We start from the raw sequence: 25,230 nt of genomic DNA on the forward strand, positions 1-25,230 counted from the left end.
CCCTCTGCCTGCCTTCCCATTGGCACTGTGAACTGTTTCCCTCTCCCTGAGAATTTGCTGGCTCGTGTGTATGTGCACATCCGTGAATATAACCAGGAGCATCTGTATAGTGCTGACTCAGAAGGTTCTTTTACGGAAGTATGTTAAGGAATTTAATCTTTGTCTAAACCTGGGAAATGGGGACCAAAATCCTCATTTTATAAATGTGGAAACTGAGGAACTCAGCCAGGGTCACACAGCTAATAAGTTCCAGATTCCAATTCAATTCTTTATCAGCTGGCTTCCCAGGCAGGATCGTAAACCACTGTGCTTCACAGCCTCCTACTTAGCTTTCCAGTCGTCTTGGTTTCGGTGGGATTAAAAACCCTCAGGAGTTGAGTGGCTTTCTTTCCTTAACACGTGAATTGCTAAACAATGCAAGGTTTTGCCTACCTCTGAGAGGCATAGTGATGGACTTCAGACCTGCCAAGTTTTCTGATTCGCTGAAAACTTTTGCCCAGCAGCCTTGAGCAGCATCTCTGAGCCAAGTTCTCTTCCCGCACAGCAGAAAGTATTAGTGTGGTCCCCAGACCAGCAGCATCAGCTGGGAACTTGTTAGGAATGAAACGCGGCCAGCTCCACTCTGGACCTCCGGGGGAGGCCGCGCCACCTGTACCTTAACAAGCCCTCCAGGTGACTGGTGCGCGGGTAATTTGAGAAGCTGTGGTTTGGAGTTGTGCTTCTCCCCATTTGATGGGCATGGGCCTCACCTGGGGATCTTGTTAAAGCGCAGATTCTGAGAGCCGAGGTTCTGCCTCTCTAACAGGCTCTTGGATCATGCTGGCGTTAGTGCTCTGAGGACCACCCCTTGAGTATCAAAGGCTTAGAGAGTAGTATGAGGTTGGTGTGCTTTAAAACGCACGTTCCTGGGCTCACCCCCGCCCCAGTTAACGTGGGTGAGGCTTTGGAGACTACGTTTAACCCACAGTTGAGGTGGTTCTGTGTTGTGGGTGGGGGGTCCCGTGCATCACTGGATGTTGAGCAACGTCCCTGGCCTCCACCCACTAGACGCCACGTCACAAACGTGTGCACACGATCGTCACAATCCAGAGTGTCCCCAGGTGTTGCAAGATGACCCCCAGTTGAAAGGCATGGGCCTAGGTCCCTTGTTCAGTCCCTGTTAAGGGGCTTCAAGCACTGTAGCTCCTTGGATGTGACGCCTGCGGCCCTTTTGCTGAAGCCCTGTGATAGCATTGATGCGATGGAGGCTGGATGCCGTGCTGGGAATTTACATGGGACATCTCTTCTTACTCGGAGGCGGGTCAGGGATGCTGCTTTACAGCGAAGTAAACCGAAGCTCGGAAAGGTTGAGTAAGTTGCCGGTAATCACACAGCTAGCACGCGACTAAGCAAACCCTATGCCCTCATCAGCGTGTTCTGCAGCTTCTATGGTAAGAAGGTTTGCTTTGACCAGCCTGTCAAGGAAAGCGGAATCCACCTTCCGTGTTGTTCGTTGTTCAGTCACTGAGTCATGTCTGACTCTTTGGAACCCCACGGTCTGTAGCCCACCAGGCCCCTCTGTCCATGGGATTTCCCAAGCAAGAATACTGAGTGGGTTAGTCGCTTAGTCGTGTCCGACTCTTTGCTACCCCATGGACTGTAGCCTATCGGGCTCCTCCATCCGTGGGATTTTCCAGGCAAGAAGACTGGAGTGGATTGCAATTTCCTTCTCGAGGGGATCTTCCCAACCCAGAGATCAAACCCACATCTCCCACTTGGCTGGCAGATTCTTTAGCACTGAGCCGCCTGGAAAGCCTGGGATCAAAAGTCCCTGACTCTGGGATGTAATTCATAAACTATTGAATACATTTTTTTCTTTTCAGATTTAAAATATTGACAGCACCTCTTTTTACCCGAGTCTTAAGTCCATTTGGAGAGAAATCACTTTACAGTCTTTGAGGAGCACTTGGTCTTTGTTATAGACGTTTTTAAAGTCTCCTTTTAGATTGAACCTTATGAAATAATCTGGCCGTTTTGGCTGGCAGAAACCACAGTTACACCTGGGTCAGCCTTGCTAACAGAGGGTTATGCGAAGAACTTCATGAACCAGAGGCTCGGTTTCAATCACTAGTTAAAAGTGGCCGATTGTTTCTTCATACAGCCATTGCCCTGCCCGGGATTATTTTGACGCACATCAGACATGTACAATCTAATAGCCATCCCCAAACTACTAGAACATGGCTTCCCATGTGGCTCAGTGATAAAGAACCCACCTGTCCATGCAGGAGAGTCCGATCCAATCCCTGGGTTGGAAGATCCCCTGGAGGAGAGCGTGACAACCCCACTCCAGTATCCTTGCCCAGAGAATCCTGTGGACAGAGGAGCCTGGTGGGCTACAGTCCATAGGGTTGTGAAGAGTTGGACATGACTGAGCATGAATGCATGCAAACTACTAGAATACTCTTCAAAACTTTAATTTCATCTTCACGCCTTAAAAACTTCCCTTAAACGTTCATTTAGTGTTGGTGCATCCTGGGGTCTTAAATGGATTTTACAGTATGTTTAATCAGGATCCCAGAAAGTCCTGATACTGCAGACCATCTCAAGTCTTTTAGTCTCTAGTTTTGTTTTGTTTTTTTTTCTTCATGTTTCAGGTTGAAACAATGGCATTTTAACCTAGAGAGCAGTGATACTTGAAGTGTGGTCTGTGACTTGTTGCTGAGTTGAGTTAAAATAAGTTCAGAAACAGCATTTAAAAGTAACTCAGTAAACATCCAGCTTTATGTCACATGTGAAGCGTTTGGGCTTCTACTGTCTTATTCCATTTTTCTCGTACTTCGTGTTTAATCTATTAAAAACGCTAGCCTGGAGGGTTGGAAGTTATTTTACAAACCAGGTCTTCCCCCACGTTGTTTGAGAGGCTCTGCTGCAAAGTCTGGATCTTGGCAGTCGTGTCCCTGGCACATTTCCATGTTCCTTTGTCCCCTCTGCTTCCTGGAAGTTGGTGAAGAGGATGGTCGAGACCAGAGTGTGCATGGCTTCTAATCTGTAATGTTTGGGGTTTTTCGGGGGGGGGAGTGGGGGAAGGTAAAATAAACCCAAAGCTGCTCTAAGACTTGTGCGCTCAGCTGTATCCGACTCTGCGACCCCGTGGACTGCAGCCCACCAGGCCCCTCTGTCCATGGGATTTCCCAGGCAAGAGTGTTGGAGTGGGTTGGCATTTCCTCCTCTAGGGCATCTTCCTGATCATGGTGCTTATATTTGAGAAATCAAGTAATACTTTCCATTGTCTCGATTTCAGCTTCGGAACTAGATAACGATGTTCCCAAACCACCTTGTCCCTCCGCTGACGGCAGTGACACCCAGAAAGCCCCTGTCGCGGCTCTTCCCTCCGAGTCAAAGGAACCAACAGCAACCCTTGGGGAGAGGACCTTCAACTGCTGCTATCCAGGTGAAGGGTAGACGCGACATGCTGAGCCCCTTCCCTGTACCCGGCGCGGCCACGCGAGCTCAGGCACTGACTCGCCGGGATTTCAGATTCTTCGTACCTTCCTCTTTGAGGTTCTGTTAAGGGAACCTGTTTTTTCTTTTCTAGGTTGCCACTTCAAAACTGTGCATGGCATGAAAGATCTGGACCGCCACCTAAGAATCCACACGGGTAGGTACCCGTTCATTTGTTCCAAAGTTGCGTGCTGGAAAAAAGCCCGAGAACACGAATGTATGATGGTGAGCCCGACGCAGAAGGTCTCTGCCTCACGACAAAATCTAGTGGGAGAGGCTGGGACCTGAAGAGTCTCAAAGGCAGTGATGATAACTGACAGGCGGGGGGAGACTGTCATAAGCTGGTGATATCAGACTTTTTGGAAGAAGAGGCTCTTCAGGTAGGAAAGATGGCTGAGGAGTCAGGCGAGGAGAGGGAAGGACTCCAGGGGGAGGGAATGCCGTGCAAAGGCGTGGACGGAGCAGAACGGGCGTGGGGTGCGGTTGGAGAGGCGGGCAGAGGGAGGGTCAGCAGAGAGGCCCTGTGGCCATAGGGGTCGTGGATAAAAGAGCGGTGAGGCTGCTTCTGGACGGAAGGTGCCTTCTGAGCAACCACGCTGTTGAGAATGCAGAGAAACCAGATGTGCTGGAGCAAAGGAATGACCTAGAAGCAGGCTCTGTAAACCACGTACGGCCTGTTGTCATGCCCGGCTCGCCTGTTACCTGCGGCTGCTGTTACAAATAATAGAAGCGTAAGCCCATCATATATTAACAGCTGCATGAAAAATAACTGTTCCTGGCCCTACGGTGGGATTACTGAATAGTCACGGAAGACCACACGGTGCACGGAGCCGGAGACACACTGTCTAGTTCGTTACAGACACCCTCTGGCTGTATGAGTTGAGATACTGATCTCTCTGCTCTCACAGAAACCAGACTAAATGACTTAAACACAATCAGTGTTCTTTTTCTCAAGTACAATTCAAGAAGCCAGGTAGTCCCCAGCTGGTGGGATATAGCTGTCATTCTAACAAACAGCTTCGTCTCCTGGTCCGAGGCAGCTGTTCCGGACCTCAGTCTGTCAGCTGGTGGAGAATTGAAGTGGGAGGAAGGCTCTAAGCCTCCCCCAGGCCAGGCCCCTGAAGCGGCCTCCCAGGTGACTAGCCGGATGATGAGCAGGACTCAGTCATCACACCAGGCACGAAGCGGGGCTGGAAAATGGCTTCAAGAAGGGCAGCCACATGCCCAGCTGAAACCCTGAGGCTCCAGCGTCAAGAGGACAGCTTTCTGGACACCTAGTCTCTCTTGGAAATGGACAGTGGGCTGTGGAAGTTAGAGAGCAAAGGGCCAGCTTTGCCTGGGAAGGGTGGATCGTGAACGGCCTTCTCGTGAAGCCTCGGGAGATAGGGGTGCCAGGATGATGGCAGTCACCTGCAGACCTCGGGAGCCATTTGAACAAAGATGAGAGACTCCCTATCAAGTTGGCCGGGTTAGGCAACTTCAAAGTGGGCGACTCTGTCCTGAGGGTAACCAGGCAGTGCTTCTCCGCTGGGGCAGTCCCAAAACCTGCAGGTTGTCAGGCCCCTGTGGCCACGGTACCAGGAAGACCTCGAGAGACAGGCGGGGGCTAGATTAATGTCTTATTGGAGTGATACAAAGTATGAGGGGGATCCGGAAGTACAAGGTGAGGCATGTCCTTGGTGGGGCTCCCTGAGTCGGGGTGGAGATGCTGGGCAGGCCTGTGCTGCCTCTGAAAAGCAGGAGTGGGCCCTGGAGCACTGATAGCATCTTTCCCCATGGTTGCCTAAGGCCAGCATATTTCTGTCCTGTTGGTGAGTGTGGTGGCCAGCCCCATGGTTTCAGGGACTCAGGGTCCTGTTTTGGTGCTTGGATATCCTGAAGATTGGCATGGTCTCAGATGGCTTGTGTTAGTTGATGAGTCATGTCCGACTCTTTGCGACCCCATGGACTGTAGCCCACCAGGCTCCTCTGTCCATGAAATTTCCCAGGCAAGAAATCTGGAGTGGGTTGCCTTCTCCAGGGGATCTTCTCAACCCAGGGATCGAACCTGGGTCTCCTGCATTGCAGGCGGATTCTTTACTGAGTCACCAGGGAAGCCCTACTCCTACCTTTAAAGGCAGCGTCCTGGAAGTTATACGTCATTTCAGTTGATGCCCAATTGGCCAGAACTTAGTGGTGTGGCGATTCTTAGCTGTGGAAATGAAGTCCGGGAGCTTGAAGACTTGAATCTGTGTGGCAAGTGCCCAGAAAAAGAGCTCACATATAGACCACATGGCCTCTCAGCGCAGCTGTGAGAGGGAGGTGGGGGTGGCAGTGTGTGCAGGGGGCGCTTGAGGAGGAAGCTGGACCTTTGCCAAATGGGTAGAACATTGATTTTCCAACCACCGTTTTGAGATCCTTTACGCTTCAAACCTTAAGATCCCCCGAAGAATTTAATTGACAGTTACTGCATTAGAAGTTAAAACCAAAACTTTTACTTTTAAATGAATAAATTTACAGTAAGCCCGCTATATATAAACACTTCTATGAGAAGTGACTGTTTTCCAAAACAAAGCAAGTAACAGTGTATATACATCTGCAAACATGTCTTATTTCATGGTTTAGCTGAACTTTCACCCCTGTATCCCAGTCCAGTCTATTGCTGTGTGTTCCTTAGGTTGGAATGTAAGAGGAAAATCTGGCTGCTCACATAATGTAATTGGAAATGGAGTATTTCGATAGTCTTTTCAGGTAATGCTACACCAGAATACAGCAAAGGGTAGTTTGTTAAATATTAGTTGCTGTATAGAATTTGCAGTCATTTCCATAAATTTTTCAAACTTGTTAAATTCCATTTGTCTGTTTTCAGCTTTGAATGGCCCTTACTTATGCTTGACTGGCTCTCCAAACCATACTTGGTTTGACAGTCATACGCCAGTCATTTGGGAAAATATGGCTTTTGCCAACTTCTGTAATTCTTCCAAATGTTGATCCATTTCATTGTACCGTAGGAGAAAAATCATGTTTAATTATGAATCTCAGTAGAAATACCTAAAGCTAGGATGCTGCAGGCCTGGGATAGTGAGGGATATGTGTTTTGCAATCCAGGCAGTCTAGAATCCAAAAGTTATCATCCCAGTTCTGTCGGTAACTTTCCTTGACATGACTGGCTCACTTAGTTCACATTTAAGGAAACATCTGCCAAATACCAAATCTGAAATACCCGTGGTTTTTTTAATTCTTTCAAGTCAACACGGTACAGCGTAGGGAAGGCGCCGGTGCAACCACCCCTCAGGCACTGGTTGTCAAGGCAGCCGAGTATTTTGGTTTACAGCACACTTTTTGTAGTGTAATTGACATTTTTAATAGGGAAATTTATCATTCAAATTCCAAATATACTAAATAAGTTAAAGTCTATAACTTACTAGGAAATATAGGAGGACAAATTTATGCTGAAAATAGACAGGTAAACACAATTAGCAAAGTCCACCAAGAAGACAGATTAAATATGACTAAAGCTAAAACTTCCACTAAGACGACATTATGACTAAAGCTAAAACTTCCACTGAGACATCATCAAGAAGTTAAGAAATTTGCAACATGGGGCAGAGTTCATCTTCTGAACACGCAAGGATGCCTGCAAATTGGTGATGGGTCCAATAGAAAAGGGTCTGAACAAGCGTCACTCAACAGAAGTGCCAATATTCAGATGAAAAGCCCACAGGAATAAAGTACAAAAGAAACACAAGAACTGTGTTTTCCTCAGAGTGGGCTAGCTGAAAAGTACTCACTTAAGACTGTGAATCAGGGAACACAGCACTTAATTCAAGCATTGCCGCCCCGGGCCGCCCCACCGCCCAGGTCAGGATGAACCAGGTCGGGTTCTCTTCAGGGAGAAGCCTGGGATGAAGAGTGGGGGAGCGATGGGGGGTGTGGGAACTTATTAGAGTGCTGTCAGCGGCAGAACGAGCTCCAGAGAAGTTGTGCATGTTCTCTCCAGGCCCCTGGCTGCCTTGTGTACTCTCGTAGGTCAAGTTTATGCTTTTGAATTGCCCTGGTAGATTGTCATATGCAAATCGTGTTTGTCTTTCTACTCGATCTAGAGTGCCTTGGTGCTCTGGGTCAGAGGTGAAGAATAGTGGTGAAGCAAACCATCCGAATCTTACTCCTGACTCTAATGAAATAGCTTGATTCCCCTGCCCCCTTTTGGCTCTCTGCAAGAGCAGCTTATGGGATCTTAGCACCCCAACCAGGGATCGACCCCAGGCCCTCGGCAGTGAAAGCACCCAGTCTTAACCACTGGACTGCCAGGGAGTTACTTGGATTTTTTTTTTTAACCACCATTTGTGGTTCAAGTCCTTAGGATCCTTGTGGAAATCATTTTGTCATGTTTGAGAAGTTTTTGTTTGTTTTTACTCCAAGTCTGTGGAAGTGGGTTTGGGTCTTTGGATGTGTATTGTTTGGCTTTGGGTTTCTCCATCAAGAATGATAGTTGAGGGGCTTCCTGGGTGGCTCGGTGGTAAAGAATCCACCCACAATGCAGGAGACACGGGAGACGTGGATTTGATCCCTGCGTCAGGAAGATCCCCTGGAAAAGGAAATGGCAACTCACCCCAGTATTGTTGCCTGGGAAATCCCATGGGCAGAGGAACCTGGTGGAGTCCAGTCCTTGGGATAGCAAAAAAGTTGGACACAACTTAGCTATTAAAGTATAAAAAAACATGTGACGGTTGAATTTCAGATGTTTTGCACTTAAGATAATTGTCTGGTGTTTAACCTCATAAAGGACATTGTCGTCCAATGTTTGTTTTATCCCACTCTGTGTTGATCTCAGGGTTAATCTGTCCTAAAGTGAGTTGAGACATTTTTTTCTTTCCCTCTGCTATTAAACAATTGAACATGGAAACACTTTTGCTGGAAAATTGGGTAGAACGTGACCACAGTACTCTGTTTACGACTTTCTTTTCCCGGAGGCTGGAGAGTGCATGGACTAGGCTGTGATGACGATGTCCATCTCAGTGGCCGCAGAGGCCAGCTCCGCTGAGCCCCGTGTCCCCAGAGTCAGTGGCAGCCCCAAGCCTTGTGGTCTCCCCTCCAGGACCCAGCTGGTGGGGCAGCCTCTCTGGAACACGCCAGCTAAAGGTGCTCTTAACCCTTTTTTCCTGCTGTGAACTCCTGGCAATTTTGTGAAGCTTACAGAGCCCTCCCAGAATAATATTTTTAAGCATAATAAAATCACAGTAAACTATATTTAAGTACAGATGCTGTCAAAGTGTTCGTTGTGAAGTATTTTAATAGACTACCCTTGCTTTCCTGAAGAGTGAAAGTGAAGTCGCTCAGTCGTGTCCAACTCTTTGCAACCCCATGGACTGTAGCCCACCAGGCTCCTGCATCCATAGGGTTTTCCAGGCAAGAATACTGGAGTGGGGTGCCATTTCCTCCTCCAGGGGATCTTCCCAACCCAGGGAGAGAACCCAGGTCTCCTGCATGGTAGGCAGACGCTTTGCCATCTGAGCCACCAGGGGAGTCCTGAAGAGTGGTACAGACCGAAAGGTCACCGCCACCTGGGAGCTCATTAGAAACACAGAATCCCAGACCCACCCAGACCTGCTGACCCCAAAACTGCATTTTACTCCTTGTTTCTATGAGTTCAGTTTGAGAAATGGGGAGATAGCGATCGAAGGGTACGAACTTGCAGTTCTTATAAGAGGAATGAGCTCTCGGAATGTATGGGAATGGTAAATTCCAGTTAGAGGTAAAGGAGATAAAAACTTAATCCCTTCTCATCCAAGGTCTGGAACTCCTTAAATTTTACCCACAGGGCCCAACTTAAGAATCCTTGCTCTTCCCAGGAAATAAGTCCAATATTTTATAATAACCGTAGTGTAATAGAACTTTTAAAACTCAATCACTGTGTTGCACACCTGAAACATAGTTCAAAACACCAAACTCGACCCCTGATCTGGTATGTTACGGGCCATCTTGAACAAGAGAGGCAAGTGTAGCCAACCAGACGCTCGCTCTCGTGGTTTTTTGTTAGGGGCTTTTTTGGCCGTACCACACGGCTTGTGGGATCTTAGTTCCCAGACCAGGGATTGAACCTGTGGCTCCTGGTCGAAGTGCAGGGTCCTGACCACTCGACCACCTGGGAATTCCCAAGATACTGGCTCTTAACGTTTGCTCCTCTCCATTGTGCAGAGCCAATCCCATGTCCAGCCCGACAGTGATGGGATCATGCAGCCTAATTCTCCTGAGAAGGACAGCAAATATTTGCGCAAAAAACGGTTTACCTTGGGGCACGTCTCTAATACAGCAGTTTTTCTAAATTTGTTATTGCTCTGTTTTCTTTCTTAATTCAGACTGTAATTTTGTATCTTCCTGGACATAGCCATTTTATTGACTCATCATAATTGATTGTCGGCTTCCCTGGTGGCTCAGATGATGGAGAACTCACGTGTGAAGCAGGAAACACAAGTTCTTTCCCTGGGTGGGAAAGATCTCCCGGAGAAGGGAATCGCTAGCCACTCCAGTGTTCTCGCCTGGAGAATTCCATGGACAGGGGAGCCTGGTGGGCCACAGTCCATGGGGTCACAAAGAGGCAGACGCAACGATGCAACTAAGCACACACATGCACAGAAATTGGCTGGGGTAAAGTCTGACTTAATAGTCATGATTAAGTTTATCTATCTGTCCCTTCTTTCCAGTGTCTATTAAAATGGATCGTAACCAGGTACAGTGTCGTCCCCTTCCCCCCAGCACATTTGGTAATATCTAAAGACGTTTTTGAGTCTCAGAACTGGAGAGGAGGGTGCTACTGGCATCTTGTCGGGGAGGTGAAAGGGATACTGCCAAACAGTGTACAGTGCACGAGACAGGGCACAGCCAAGGATTACCTGGCCCCAAACGCTTGTAGCGGCAACACTGAAAACACTGGTCTACTGGTATCTTTTCTTCAAGCAAACCTCCCTTTTTAATAGCCATTCTTTTGTTTTTATAGGTCAAGTGCTGTCTGTTTTCACTTCTTCTAGTTGGTTTTTTGGTGGGTTTTTTTTTTTAAGTATTTATTTGACTGCTAGGCCTTAGTTGTGGCCCGTGAACTCTGATTTTCACTGCAGCATGAGGCGTCAAGTTCCCTGACCAGGATCGAACCTGGGCCCCTGGCGTTGGGAGCACAGAGTCTTAGCCATGGGACCACCAGAGAAGTTCCATTTCTCCTCGTTTCTCCAGTTGCACGTGGTTCACTTGCTTTCAGCCTTTGGAACGGAAGTTCAGAGATTCTTCTGAAAAGTGATTAGGCTCTGGGCTTTGATAACGTGGAGCTCTCACTGTCCATCTCTTAAGAGTTTGTAATCTAATTGTGACTCTTGAGCAAAAGTTGTTTTAAAATATGTCCTATAGTTTTCCTTGAAAAAGCTTTTGTGAAACCATGTTAGTTTCATAAGTTTGATTCACATCTACTTGGTGAGTTCTGTCTCTTCCATATGAAATCTGTAGTGGTTTTTACCATGATTTGTTTTGCCTAATACTGATGTTTCTGATGCCTTTTAGCATTTTTCTAGAACACTGTGTATCGTTCTCTACTTCTCTTTCATTTTTATTTGGGTACCTCAGACAGTAAAGAATCCGCCTGCAGTGCAGGGGACCTGGGTTCAGTCCCTGGATCTGGCAGATCCCCTGGATAAGGGCATGGCCACGCACTCCAGTTGTTCTTGCCTGGAGAATTCCATGGACAGAGGAGGCTGGCAGGCCACAGCCCATGGGCCTGTGGGCCCATGGACATAACTGAACGACTAACACTTTCCCCTTTCAAGAGTATTAAGCTGACTTTTTTTTAAATGTAATTGACATTTTTAACAGGAAATTTAATCCATTTGTACTAAATGTTTAGTTTGACTATTACCTTATTTTCTGTTGTGCCCCTTTTTTTATGCTTGCTTCTCTTTTCTGGTTTGAAAGCAGTCCTTCCCATTTCATTACATCCCACGTCTTATCCAGTTACCTTTTTGTTGTTGTTCTGATGTACACGGTTCAAGTGTGATGCCTTGTGTCATCTTTAGCTTTATTTTCTCTTCCCACTGAATGCGAGTTCAAGTGTGTCTGTCAGTCGCTCAGTCGTGTCTGAGTTGCATGTCTTTGCAACCCCATGGACTGCAATCCACCAGGCTCCTCTGTCCATGAGATTCTCCAGGCAAGAATACTGGAGTGGGTTGCCATGCCCTCCTCCAGGGGACCTTCCTGACCCAGGAATTGAACCCAGGTCTCCAGCACTGCAGGCAGATTCTTTACCAGCTGAGCCACCAGGGAAGCGAGTTCAAGTGCGGGGTTTTATTTCAGTAATTTCTGTGGAACTCTGCAGGTACTCTTCCCATCCTACAACCATCCCGTGTTGTCTGAGGAGTTGTGTGCTCATCTGGGCCTTTTTTTTTTCCTGAAAGCTTCAGGATGTCATCATTCTTAGGCTTTGGACATTGTCAGACCCTGCCTCTAATTGAGCCATCTTAAGACCCGTGTCTGAGGAATACCGCGGCAGTCCAGGGGTCAGAACCCAGCACTGCCCTTGCCAGGGGCCCGAGTTCAATCCCTTATCAAGAAACGATCCCCCAAGCCTCGCACAACCCAAAACAGCCTTTTAAAGACCCATATCTGGTTTTGGTGTTGAAAGAATTATTTTCTCTGAGTCCAGGTTCTTGGGTTGGGCATGCCTTCCGGTTCTGGCTTTCCCTGAGCAGTGGGTTGTTGAGTAGGTTTTTGTTTGCATGTGATCCGTTTGGAGTCATCATGGGAGAAGGAAGAACGCAGTTTGGTGGTGATGTTCTGGGCATGGGGTTCTCTGCTCTCCAGGAACCTCCACGTGCTTGGAGCCTCGGCGATGCTTCTCCAGCCTAAGCAGCCTTCCTTCCTAGCAGCCCGGGAGGGTAGGTGCCTCTGCTGCTTGTGGTTTAGCACAAGTAAGGCAAGAGTCACCCTGACTGTTCTCCAGGTGGCTCATCAGCTAGGGAGCCGGAAAGCCGTTCCAGATATCCGCCACCTGCCCCCTCCAATCTTGACTGCTTCTAGGAAAGCTCTCATTTTCCCAAACAAGGGTTGGCCTATGACTTCCTTTCAGCCTGATTTTATCTCTGCTCCTTGGGAGTCTGCAAAAGTTCTGAGCCACGAATGAAACAGCACACGTTCTTGTTCCACGGCGCTTGTCTAGACCTCCGTGTCTTCCTGTCTCCGGGCGTTTGGTCAGAAGGAAAAGGCAGAGCCCGGGACTCGGCCCACCTTCTGGGTTGGATCTCTCTGCCAGCGTCCTGGTGGACAAAACCCCCGAAGCCATGACTCTTGCTTGTGTGTTTGCAGGAGACAAGCCGCACAAGTGCGAGTTCTGTGACAAGTGCTTCAGCCGGAAGGACAACCTGACCATGCATATGCGCTGCCACACCAGCGTGAAGCCTCACAAGTGCCACCTCTGCGACTACGCGGCCGTGGACAGCAGCAGCCTCAAGAAGCACCTGCGCATCCACTCGGACGAGCGGCCCTACAAGTGCCAGCTCTGCCCCTATGCCAGCCGCAACTCCAGCCAGCTCACCGTGCACCTGCGCTCCCACACGGGTAAGTCCCAGGCCTCTGCATCTCTGACCCCTCAGCTTTAGTTAAAGCACAGGCAACGGAAATGACTCCAGGGTGTGAGTAAAGGAAACTGGAGCTTCTCTGTTGATATGAAGGGTGTGGTTTCTCCCACCGGGAAGACAGCTTCTAGTAAAACACTGGAAGTCTGACAGCTGAGTTTTCTAACTTGCCTGCGCAGAATACAGCTGGGGGTGATTATCCAATTCAGCATGCAAGAAGCGAAGGGTGCATCTCAATAAAAGTCTGATGAATAAACTAGGTGTTTGTCATTCAACGTCAACTCTGATTGTGTGGCTTAATTCAGAAACATGTAGCCACGTGTAAAACGGCTGGCTAGTGGGAAGCTGGTGTGTAGCACAGGGTGCTCAGCTGGTGCTCTGTGTTGGCCTGGAGGGGTGGGAAGAGCAGGGTGGGATGGAGGCTGAAGAGGGGGGAATATATGTGTTCATACAGCTGATGCACTCTGTTGTACATGACATTGTGAAGCAATTATACTCCAATAAAAGAAACATGTAGCAAAATTACCTGAAAGTAATCACAAACATCTAGAAATTAGGCTTTGCAGAAAAGCTTTTCCCTCCCTGTGTGAGACCCTGTTGAAATAAGGAGATAGAACCAACCAACCCATCACAGTGCAGAAAAAGGGAGATTGGGAAGCCCATAAGGAGAGTCAGAAAATTAGAATTTCCAATGAATTCATGGCAAGTGGCAAGCAGACCGGCATATACTGACATCCAAAATTGAGTCAAGAAACCTGTGTCCCAGCAGACAAATGGGAGGCAGCCAAAGAGCTGGGAGCTAATCTTTGCAGTCAGCGTCTGACTGCCTTGGGTGTTCTGAACGTGGAATTGATATAGGCTGCAGAGGTCAGAGGAGCAGCTGAAGCCTCTTGGCATGATGGCCCAAACTGTCGAGTAACAGGTAAAACTCACCTAATGTCTCGTCCTTAAACTGATCTCCTCTTCCTAACTGTGAAGTGTCATCTGTGGACTATGAGTCATCCGCAGGAAATAAGAGGTATGAAATGTGCCAAGTCTAACAAAAATCCTGGAGACAACAGAGTACTTGCGTAACTTAACAGAATTTTTTAGTTGTCATTGGTATCTACCCACTGGCAGGAATGTTGCATCCAAGAGGAGTTCTGTTAGAAACGGTAGTCAGAACAAAGCAGTGTGAATTGAAACTGGGGTTGCTGGCTATAAGGTCCAACTTTTCAGAGAGCAGAAAAAAAGCTGGAGAACTGACAATCAGAAGATAAAAGTCTGGTTTCTGACAAGGTCAGGAAGAAAAGAGAAGTGAGGAAATTAAGTGAAATTAAGCTGTTTCTCAAGCAAGGAGAGGTAGTGTGGCAAAGAGAAAGGCATCCTTAAACCTCTCAAGCTGATGGACTAAACATTGAAGCTAATACTTGTTTTAGAGAGGGATGCTGCTGCTGCTAAGTTGCTTCAGTCGTGTCCGACTCGGTGCGACCCCATAGATGGAAGCCCACCAGGCTCCCCCGTCCTTGGGATTCTCCAGGCAAAAACACTGGAGTGGGTTGCCATTTCTTTCTCCAATGCATGAAAGTGAAAAGTGAAAGGGAAGTCGCTCAGTCGCGTCCGACTCTTAGCGACCCCATGGACTGCAGCCTACCAGGCTCCTCTGTCCATGGGATTTTCCAGGCACGAGTACTGGAGTGGGGTGCCATTGCCTTCTCTGAGAGAGAGATGCTAGATGAGTCAAAATCACAACCAACAGAATGCAGGAGAAGTTTGGGGAAAGGATGGTTGTGTAGGATATGTAACAGTCTCATCTTTGCCTATAATCAACTGACAGGGATGTTTAAAGTAACAGCCTCCAAAGAACTAAACTCCTTAGCCCTCCAGGGAGTACAGAGGAGGCTATGGCATTTCATGATTTGTCTTCTGCTCCTGCTGCCATACTCGTGGGTTACTTTCATAAATAAAATTCAGTCTGTCAGTGTGAAACACTGATGTAATAATACAACTTAAAGACGAAGTGAAAAGTAAAAGTGTTAGTTGCTCAGTCATGTCCGACTCGTTGCAACCCCATGGGCTGTAGTCCTGCCAGGCTCGTCTGTCCATGGAATTCTCTAGGCAAGAATACTGAAGTGGGTTGCCATTCCCTTCTCCAGGGGATCTTTCGAACCCAGCTCTCCCACCAGATTCTTTACTGTGTGAGCCACAGGGGAAGTCCAGACACCAAAGTGAGCATGTTTATAAACCTTGATTAGAAACAGTTTTGTATCACATAACCATACATCTTCCTTCTGTGTCCGCATCTGGGATGTCAAGTGAGTTTAGATCTGAACCTGAAGTGTCATGAAGAGGGTGGATGTGGATGCCATGATGCTATTTGGCCATGGTGAAATAATGTGACCTATCTGAGCCTCAGTTACCCCATCTGTTAAAGTGGGGGTAGTACTCAGACATGGGATTGCTGTGAGTTAATACAGTGTTCGCAAGTGGTGGTGGTAGGAGGTGACAAGGAACTGGAGTTTTAAAGACCCAGCTACCTGCCACCAGGCATTCTGAACGCATGTTTGGGGGGAGTTCTGTGTTGCCTGCCTGCTCTAATGGAAACGCACCTTCCCGTTGCCAGGGGACACCCCCTTCCAGTGCTGGCTCTGTAGCGCCAAGTTCAAAATCAGCTCGGACTTGAAAAGGCACATGATCGTGCACTCGGGGGAGAAGCCTTTCAAGTGCGAGTTCTGTGACGTCCGCTGCACCATGAAGGCGAACCTGAAGTCGCACATCCGCATCAAGCACACTTTTAAGTGCCTGCACTGCGCCTTCCAGGGCCGGGACCGGGCCGACCTGCTGGAGCACAGCCGGCTGCACCAGGCCGAGCACCCCGAGAAGTGCCCCGAGTGCAGCTACTCGTGTTCCAGCGCGGCCGCCCTGCGCGTGCACAGCCGCGTGCACTGCCCCGACCGGCCCTTCAAGTGCGACTTCTGCAGCTTCGACACCAAGCGGCCCAGCAGCCTGGCCAAGCACATTGACAAGGCGCACCGGGACGAGGCCCGAACGGAGAACCGGGCCCCGCCGGGCCGGGAGGGGCCGCGGGAGGGCGGCGGGCCGCCTGTGGCCAAGATCGTGACGCACAGGGCCTTCCGCTGCGAGACGTGCGGGGCGGCCTTCGTCAGGGACGACTCTCTGCGGTGCCACCGGAAGCAGCACGGCGACCACGGTGAGAACCAGAGCTCGGGCCTGGTCACCTTCCCGCCCGAGAGCAGCGCCCCCGGGCAGCTGGGCGCGCTGGTCTCCATCGGGCAGCTCGAGGCGCCCCTGGAATCCAGCCAGTGCGTCTAGCTCCCCCAGAGAGGGTGGTCAGCCGGCCGGATCTCCGGACGCCACGCCGCTGCCCAGCCCTCAAGCCAGGCTGGACTCCCCAGCTCCGGGGACGCCGGCTTCCACCCTGAGGCCTGCAGAGGCCGTGGATGCAGTCACCGTGGTGTGAGGGCAGGCGCCAAGGCAGCCCTGTGGAGACGCCTCCCCCAACCTCACCCCTGGTATCTGTCTTCCCTGCAAGCATCGTCTAAGCAGGTTTACTCGGTTCCAAGATCGGGGGTCCACGGAGCACTGCTCTGTCCAATAGGGATAGTTCCTTCACGATGGATTCCAGTTCTAAAACTGATCGCCCCTGATGGGATTATGAAACAAACGAATTACACCACGTGGAAAAACTAACACTACACGGATCCGTAGAGCAGGTTAAGGGGATGTCGGGATATGTGAAGGGTCTGGGGTGGCCGGAAAAGTTCTTCTTCTTAACCTGGGTGGTGGTTTCTAAGAGTATCCGCCTTATATGTTTTGTGTGTGGTTCCTTTTATCTGTTGTCTTATAATAAAAAGGCAAGCTCGTCTGTAGAATGGTGTCAGAGGGACGCTCCATTTTTGTGGTCTGTCACAGTGTGGGCTTCTCCAGGGCCCTCCACCTGGTGGTAATTTCCCTGTAAAGGCACCTAGGATTCCTGAGCGTCTTCCTGCCGCAGTGAAGCAAAATGCAGTTTGATCTGCAGGTGGCGCCAGAGATCAAGCTAACGCTCGCTCAGCCAGTAACTGTCGTGAAATTCAAGATTTGTCTATCTGTTCCTAAAAAGGGAGCAGGGGCCCAGTGGGTCCTGGGCTTCGTTGTGGGACATGGCGATGCGTGGAAAAGCCTGGGACTAGTGTCTTTCATCATCGTAAGCACTTGATGTTTGCTGAACCAACAAATAAGGGAAATCCCAAGCCTCTTGTAAATGGACATTTAACTTGACGGAAACTTAAGAGGTCTTGGAATGCCAGCAGATATATAATTTATGCAAAGTTTCTTTCTTCTTTTCTTCAGATACAGTCTTTGTTTAATACAGATTCTTGTGTGCTCTCATCAGGCTCAATATCTGTGCCTTTGAAACACTGAGCAGATCCATTGTTTTTGATAAACTAGGAACAGGGATGCGAACACAAAACTTGAATAGATTGTAAGGGTGACTATTTCACTTATGAAATAGAGACACAGCTTATTTTAGAAGGTTACTTTGAACACATCTGATTCCATTTGGCTCAAGGCAAGTGATAATGAGTAAGAAGAAAAGACAGAAACGATGGCAGAGAGAATGAATCCTTTTTCGTTTTAGAGCTATCTTCGGTCGTTCAGAAGTGTTTCATTCCTGGTTGCTGGTGTGTTGTACAGATTCTTTTGTCACCTTTTGCTGTTTGTTATGAGTCTTATCTGTGTTTCTGTTCTGGTAACAGAAGGGCTGTTGACCTTTCAAGTGGGAACCCATAGATTGAAATCGTATAAACGTTCCTTGTACTTCTGGTGTCGAAGCTCTTCAGAGAAACAGGGACAATATCAACCTCTTTAGAAGGCATTTTTTTTTCACAGCTGTATGGGCATCAAGGGTCTTGGATCCACACTGGTATCACCTAGGAAATTTGGAACCCCAGTAGAGTGGAGATTAGCAAAAAGCTTGGAACCAGATAGTAAGTATTTCAGGCTTTATGAAGCCATAAGGGCTCTTCTGTGACTAAACTCTCGTCACAAAATCAGCCAGACTGTCTGTGTTCCCACAAAACTTTATGAAATGAGGATGAGACTTAAAATATACAGCTATCACCAAATGAAACTGGAAACAGCCACAGTAGTTAAGAGGCCCTGAATTAGTTTCTGCACCCAGCTCTATTTTGCAAGGTGCACATGGATCTCAAAGGGGACGTTGATTAATGAACGTTTGCAGTTTGACATCACATGGACCAGGGGCTGGTGAACCTTTTCAGTAAAGGGCCAGACAGGAAATATCCTGGACTTTGCCAGCCTCGGTCTCTATTCAACTGTGTTCAGCTCCGTAGCACACTCACTCAACTCTGCCATTGTCATCAAAGCAGCTGAAGATAACAGGTAAGTGAATGGATATAGCCGTGTGCCAATAAAACCTTATTTACAAAAAGCAGGCCATGATTTGGAGGGCCGTCTTTGCTGATTCCTGACCTGGGCTGTTGAGTGCAAGCAATAAGGTAACTGATATGTTAAAACGCAGGACAAACACACAGAATGCCAAATTTCCTGGGTCCCTTTATGCCGGTAGAGTTCATGCAAGAGATAGGTTCAGTTTGGTCACTCGGTTGTGTCTGACTCTCTGCGACTCCATGGACTGCAGCACGCCAGGCTTTCCTGTCCATCACCAACTCCCTGAATCTGGTTAAACTCATGTCCATTAAGTCGGTGATACCATCCAACCATCTCATCCTCTTTTGTACCCTTCTCTTGCCTTCAATCTTTCCCAGCATCAGGATCTTTTCAAATGAGTCAGTTCTTCGCGTCAGGTGGCCGAAGTATTGGAGCTTCAGCATCAGTCCTTCCAATGAATATTCAGGACTGATTTCCTTTAGGATGGACTGGTTTGATCTCCTTGCAGAGAGAGGTTAAATTCCAGGTTGTGTATATGTGTGCTAAGTTGCTTTAGTCATGTCCGACTCTTTCTAACCCTATGGACTGTAGCCCACCAGGCTTCTCTGTCCATGGGATTCTCCAGGCAAGAATACTGGAGTGGGTTGCTGTTTCCTTCTCCAGGGGATCTTCCCAACCCAGGGATCAAGTTCGTTACCACTAGCACCACCTGGGAAGCCCAAGTTCTAGGTTATGAGTGGAAGTCGTTCAGTCGTAACCAACTCTATACAGTCCATGGAATTCTCCAGGCCAGAATACTGGAGTGGGTAGCCTTTTCCTTCTCCAGGGGATCTTCCCAACCCAGGGATCGAACCCAGGTCTCCTGCATTGCAGGCGGATTCTTTACCATCTGAGCCACCAGGGAAGCCCAAGAATACTGGCATGGGTAGCCTATCCCTTCTCCAGTGGATCTTTCGAACCCAGGTGTCCCCCATGGCAGGCAGATTCTTTACCAGCTGAGCTACCACGGAAGTTAGGGACTGGGAACTGCTAAGTCCTTTGGATGTCTATTCAGTGCAGCTATAAAATGTCCAGTGAAGAATTAAAAAATCAAGGAGATAACCCTCTTGCTTTCCTCTGCTTAAGACTTCCTGCTGCCTTCTAAACACTGTGGAACATGAGTTCGTTTGTCCCTGTGTTTAATTTTTTAAAAAGAATGAGCCTCAATTCCTGCTGCTGTGTTGCTGTGAGTCCTTACTCTGAGCCAGGCCCTGTGATGACAACTTGACCTGCCTTGACTCATCTCCTTCTGTCAGTTGCTATCCAGAGCTGGAGCTGGGTTGAGATGAGGAAGGCACTGGCCTAGGGCACTCAAAACTCAGCAATCACATGTTTTAAAGCAATCTATTTTTTAAATTGGCAAACTATGGCATGCAGGTCAGCTGCTTTGTTGGATTTTTTTTTTTTTTTTTTTACATTTTATTAGAAGTTAGCCTGGGAATTAAGGCAGGACTTGGTTCTGTCTTTAAGACGGTGATGTTTTTGTTCATTGCGGATTTTCTGTGTTAAGTTTGGTTTTTAGAAAAATTGCATTAAAATACTTTCCTTGATCAGTGAGATTGATCCGTTTGCACTGAAGGGGTGTGCCCCAACCGCCTCACCCTCGTCCCTGCCTCTTGTCCAGATACAGAAACTGAAGCACGAGGGTGATGGAACTTCTAGAACAGTCCCAGGCAGAGTAGCTCCTGAGTCCACATTTTTAACCAAAGAACTGGGCTGGCTCTCCAATTTTAAACTATATTTTGTTAGAGTAATAAGCTGAGCTGAGTAGGGTGATGACGGACTCATCCAAAAGGATTTCTTTTGTCAAAAGGTGTCGGGGTTGAGGCGGAAAGGGGTCAAACAGCCCTGCTTCTGGTGTTACTGTGTGGCCGACACCCAGCTAGAGTTTCTACCTCGGATTCTCAGTTTGCTTGTCCGTTCATGGAGTGCTCAGTCACTTCAGTCGTGTCCAACTGTTTGCAACCCCATTGACTGTAGCCCACCAGGCTCCTCTGTCCACAGGATTCCCCAGGCAAGAATACTAGAGTGGGTAGCTGTTCGCTTCTCCAGGGGATCTTCCCAACCTGGGATCGAACCCCAGTCTTCTGTGTTGCAGTCTTTACCCGCTAAGCCGCCTAGGAAGCCTTTTGCTTATCTGTAAAATGGGCCATTTCAGGCATTTCGCTTAATGATAATGTCAACAGGTTTAAAACAGCAAAGCAAAAATGGGCTCACCTGTGTCTTTCTCATTTATTTTGTCGGAGCTGGGGCACAGGGATAACCAAGAATTAGTACTGTGACCTTATGACTTTAGGCATCATGGTTTCTGTCTTCCCACCCCACCCCATATCTGCAACACGTGGTCCCAAATGGTGGCAACTGAAGCTCCAGCCAGGGGAGGAGGAGGCTTCCCCTTAGCACTGCAGGAAGGCTGCACATAAGCTTGTTTCCATCCCCTGCTACCTGGCTGGTCATACGCCATGGCTGTTGCAAAGGGTGCTGGGAACTTATGGTGCTAGAGGAGCTCTGCCGAGTTAAAACCTGGAAGGAGATGCTGGGTCACGTGTGTCCCTCTGCCTCTGAGCAGTCATGCAGCGTTCTCGTGAAGGCTGGAGATGACTTTGCTGTAAGAGACCTGGCATCGGCCTTGAACACCCAAGGTATTCTACACAGGAATGTGTCTGTTTTATCAGGACTTCACTGGGGCTCCCTCTGCCTGCTCTTTGTGATACTGGCCCATGGCATCCTTCCAAGGTTTTCTGTCACTCTGGTCTGGTGGGTCTCCACTGGCTCCGGGCTGAAGTATGTGGGAAGCTCTTGGGTAACTGGAATCTGCCTCTGCAGGGGAGGTTGTGCAGGTGGTCCTGACGTGCAGCCGGTGGGAACAGCTGCCCCAGTGAGGAAGCAGGGCTGTCTTCACGGATGTTTGCCACCTATACGGTCCCGGAGGGTCCCGCACTCGGGTACCCGCTCTGCTGACGCTGTTCTGTAATTCTTAGTTTTTGAACCAGGGGTCCTGAGTTTGCATTTTGCATCAAGCCCAAATTACATAGCCAGTCCTGTGAGGAAAGGAAAGATGCCTTGGAAGGGAGCCAGTGTACGTTACTGGTGCAGAAAAGGTCTCAACCTTTGTGACCGAGACTCCTGTCTGGAGTCGGCCAGCCAAGGCTCCGGATAGGAGGGAAAAAGCACCATGAATCATAGAAAGAAAGAAAGTGAAGTTGCTCAGTCGTGTCTGACTCTCTGCGACCCCATGGACTGCAGCCTACCAGGCTCCTCCGTCCATGGGATTCTCCAGGCAAGAATACTGGAGTGGGTTGCCATTTCCTTCTCCAGGGAATCTTCCCGACCCAGGGATTGAACCCAGGTGTCCCACACCGCAGGCAGACACTTTAACCTCTGGTGGTCTAGAATTTCCCTGCACAATTCCATTCAGATGTTAGAATGAATGCCATTTGCATTTGTTATTACGAACAAAGCTGATTTTCGGAAAAGTTAAAGCTGCTCAGTGCAGCTGGTACAGGAAAGTCAAGCCCACGCACGCTAGACCCCTGTGCTTGTGCGTTATTTGCAGCTCAGGGGGGGCCGTCTTCCACCGGCAGAAGTGGGGGAATTGGGGAGGGAGCCATTTGAGTTCTAAGTGTTGAGGCCGGAAAAGGACATGATCTTTTGCAAGAATGGTGAGGTCTGTAGTTGGCTTGGAAAATATTTTGAATATGGGTATTATTGGATAATTGGAAAATGTCCCTGGGCTATGTGTCCACGTGCTGCAGGTAAGTATTGCAGGAATGACTGATGTTACATTCCCCCAGCTCAGGCAGGTTACAGAACGGTTGAGCAAATTTTGCTTCGATACTGATCTTGAACTCCCAGCAGTGTGTCAGGCCCCCGGAGCCCACGCTCAGCCACTCTCAGAAGCCACTTGGATAGGATCTCGTTCGTGTCTCACACCTTGAGACCCTTCTGTTTTAATAGAGAAGAAAATGAAGGTAAAGAATCCAAGTCCAGCACATGGTCACAATTAGAACCTGTGTTCGTGTCCTCTGAGTGGAACTCCTCCTATTACCTAACACCACCTGCTCGAGAGACCTGATGCCAGTTTTCTTCATTGCTTTTGGAGTCATGAGCCCCTTTGTCAGTCCAGCCAAGTCTATGAATCCTCTCTTTGACGTTTAAGAAAATAAAGCAAAATATATAAGCTTGCAGAGGAAAACGATTGAAATCGTTATCAAAATATTTCTTGGTTTAAGTGCATTTGATTAGCATTATATTAAAGGTTGTAGCAGCAGACCTTTAGCATAACTGTCGTTTGTAGTCAGCCTTGGGCTTTCCGTGTCCACAGTTCCTCCATGGATTCAACCAACCACAAGGTGTAGTCCTGTAATAATTTATTATTGGAAAAAAAAAACAAACCCTGTGTGGACCACTTATGTGGTCCAGTACATTTCAAACCTATGTTTTTCAAGGGTCAATCAACCACAATCTTATTTTGAAGTAGAGATGCTCATAAATGTTTTTTCAAGATAGTTAGAGCAACCAGGATGTTATATGAAGCTTGGAAGATAGGAAGGGTGTGAGTGTGGTTGTGTCCCACCTTTCGGCGACCCCACAGACTGTCGCCCGCCAGGTTCCTCTGTCCATGAGATTTCCCAAGCAGGAATACTGCAGTGGGTTGCCATTTCCTCCTCCAGGGGATCTTCCCGACCCAGGATCGAACCCACATCTCCTACATTGCAGGCAGATTCTTTACCACTGAGACACCAGAGATATATGAACATTACTGGTCTCTTTTGTTGACCCAGTCACTGGTCCTGGCAATGCTTCTGTGTTCTGGTACCTACATCCCAAACTGACAGGTGCTCGATTTCAGTTAGAGGTGAGTGAAATAAGATTCATCGTCTTTCCCATGCAAATCCCTGGACCTTATAAATTCTACCCATGGTCCCTTTGTTAAGACCTCTGATGCTAATGGAATTCTGGGGTCTGATTTTCTTGGTAAAATTGGAACTTGCAGTTATTTCCATCATTACTGGGTCTAGTAGCATCAGCACTCAAACATTTACTCCTGCCTCACCCCACCCCAAAGAAAACCGTGCATTAGAAGGGATTCGCCAAACAGGGCTCTCTGTGGTAGAGCCTGTGTGCAGCCCTTTTCCTACAGGCTGTTCTTAAGATGGCTCAATCCTCGCCTGTTGGTTCGAGGGACGTTGGCTTATAGAAAACAGACTCTGTACGTTCATCAGGCAATTCTGAAATTCCCAAGGCATGACAGACACCCCAGCACACTCATGCTGCACCACCTGTTTCTGCAGGGTCACAACAGACTGGCTTCAGCCTAACACGGAAGGCATTTTACCCAAGGCTGAGAGCAGAACACATGAGTAACAACAGCAGACGATTCTAGTATCCAGCCCAGGGTCATCTGTACTCACTCATCTCAGGCATCCTAGGAGGGAAAGGGTTGTCTCAGCTGTATTGGTGGTCACTTGTCCATCTGCAACAGTCTACCTTCACTTTTTTTTTTTGTAGTTTTGATAAATGATCCCTTTGGATTCAAAAGAAACTCACGTCCTGTGTGTAATTCTTTCCAAACGCGTGGCCGTCTCTGGGTTTGGAGAGGAGCCGGGTGTCTCTGCCTCTCTGTCAGTTCTGCGTTTGTCCCTGGTTGCACAACGACGCTTCTAACAGCAAGACCTGAGGGAGTCAATGGTGCAGATGGCATTTGGAAATGTTTTGTCTTTAAAAGAAAAATCTTTATTCCAGATACTCATTTCTCTCCTGACTCCAGCCTAGTCTCCAGCCCAGAGGCCGGCAGACTTTTTCTGTAAAGCTGGTAGGAAATATTTTAGGGTTTGCAGGCCATACAGTCTCTTGCAACTGCTCAGCCCTGGCCTGACAACACAACAGCAGCCAGGGATGGTACTTAGAGAAATGTGTGTAGCTGTGTCCCTGGGATGCTTTACAGACACCAAAATTTGGATTGCATGTAATTGCACATCACACAATATTTTTAAATTTCTCAACCATTTAAAAATCTAAAGACTACTCTTAGCTCGTGGGTTGTACAAAAGCAGCTCATGGGTTACTATGAGAAACACTGGGCAGAGTACACAGGGATCTCTCCCTGTAACCTTTACAACTATACATGGATCCTCAATGATCTCAGTACAAATTTTAATTCAAAAGACAAACTAACAGGCAGTTGGCTGGATTTAGCACCCCCAAGGCTGTGGTTTACCACCCCTGCCAGTGAGAACAGCTTATGAAAATATGATGCATAATTTGAAGCTGCTCTCCTATTTCTGAGATTGTTTTTGACATGAATGCTTGAATAGGATTTTTTTCTGATATGGGTTGTCCCCAAATACTGGTTTTATATTAACAGTTCAAATACAAAAGCCTTAGCTGTTAGCTGTTAGAATTAAAGATTCTAGTGTGGTTTGAGTAAGTTGATAAGTAAATTTACATTTGTGAAATGTTCGCTTAATTAAAAAGCTCACCGTATCCTCTCTTGAAATACGAAAGTCATTTATAAGAAGTCCTGCAGTCCTAAAATGTTTTCTTTTAAAATAATCTATACATTTTTTTTTTAATCAAGCAATACCAGGGGATTTACAGTGAAAAGTCTCTTTCCCATCACAGCCCCTCATTTTCCCTTTCAATAGACAGTCACCATTAGCTGTGTCTATAAATTCTTTGGTTTAAAAATTTGTCTTCGGGAGTTTCCTGGCGGTCTGATCATTAA

General features: G+C 48.0%; 1 protein-coding gene across 2 annotated transcripts in view; it reads left to right on the top strand.

Annotated features, from left to right (window-relative positions):
* ZFP64 (ZFP64 zinc finger protein) overlaps positions 1 to 16,939 on the top strand; it is an 80,177-nt gene extending 63,238 nt beyond the window's left edge. For both annotated transcript variants that reach the window (XM_025263273.3, XM_025263274.3), the window contains 4 exons: positions 3,281 to 3,430; positions 3,575 to 3,637; positions 12,802 to 13,053; positions 15,673 to 16,939. In XM_025263273.3, coding sequence (XP_025119058.2) covers positions 3,281 to 3,430; positions 3,575 to 3,637; positions 12,802 to 13,053; positions 15,673 to 16,382 — 1,175 coding nt within the window. In that variant the 3' untranslated portion in view covers positions 16,383 to 16,939. The remainder of the gene's footprint in view (positions 1 to 3,280; positions 3,431 to 3,574; positions 3,638 to 12,801; positions 13,054 to 15,672) is intronic.
* Positions 16,940 to 25,230: the final 8,291 nt, after the last annotated feature.

Source organism: Bubalus bubalis, chromosome 14, assembly GCF_019923935.1.
Source record: "Bubalus bubalis isolate 160015118507 breed Murrah chromosome 14, NDDB_SH_1, whole genome shotgun sequence".
NCBI lineage: Eukaryota > Metazoa > Chordata > Mammalia > Artiodactyla > Bovidae > Bubalus > Bubalus bubalis.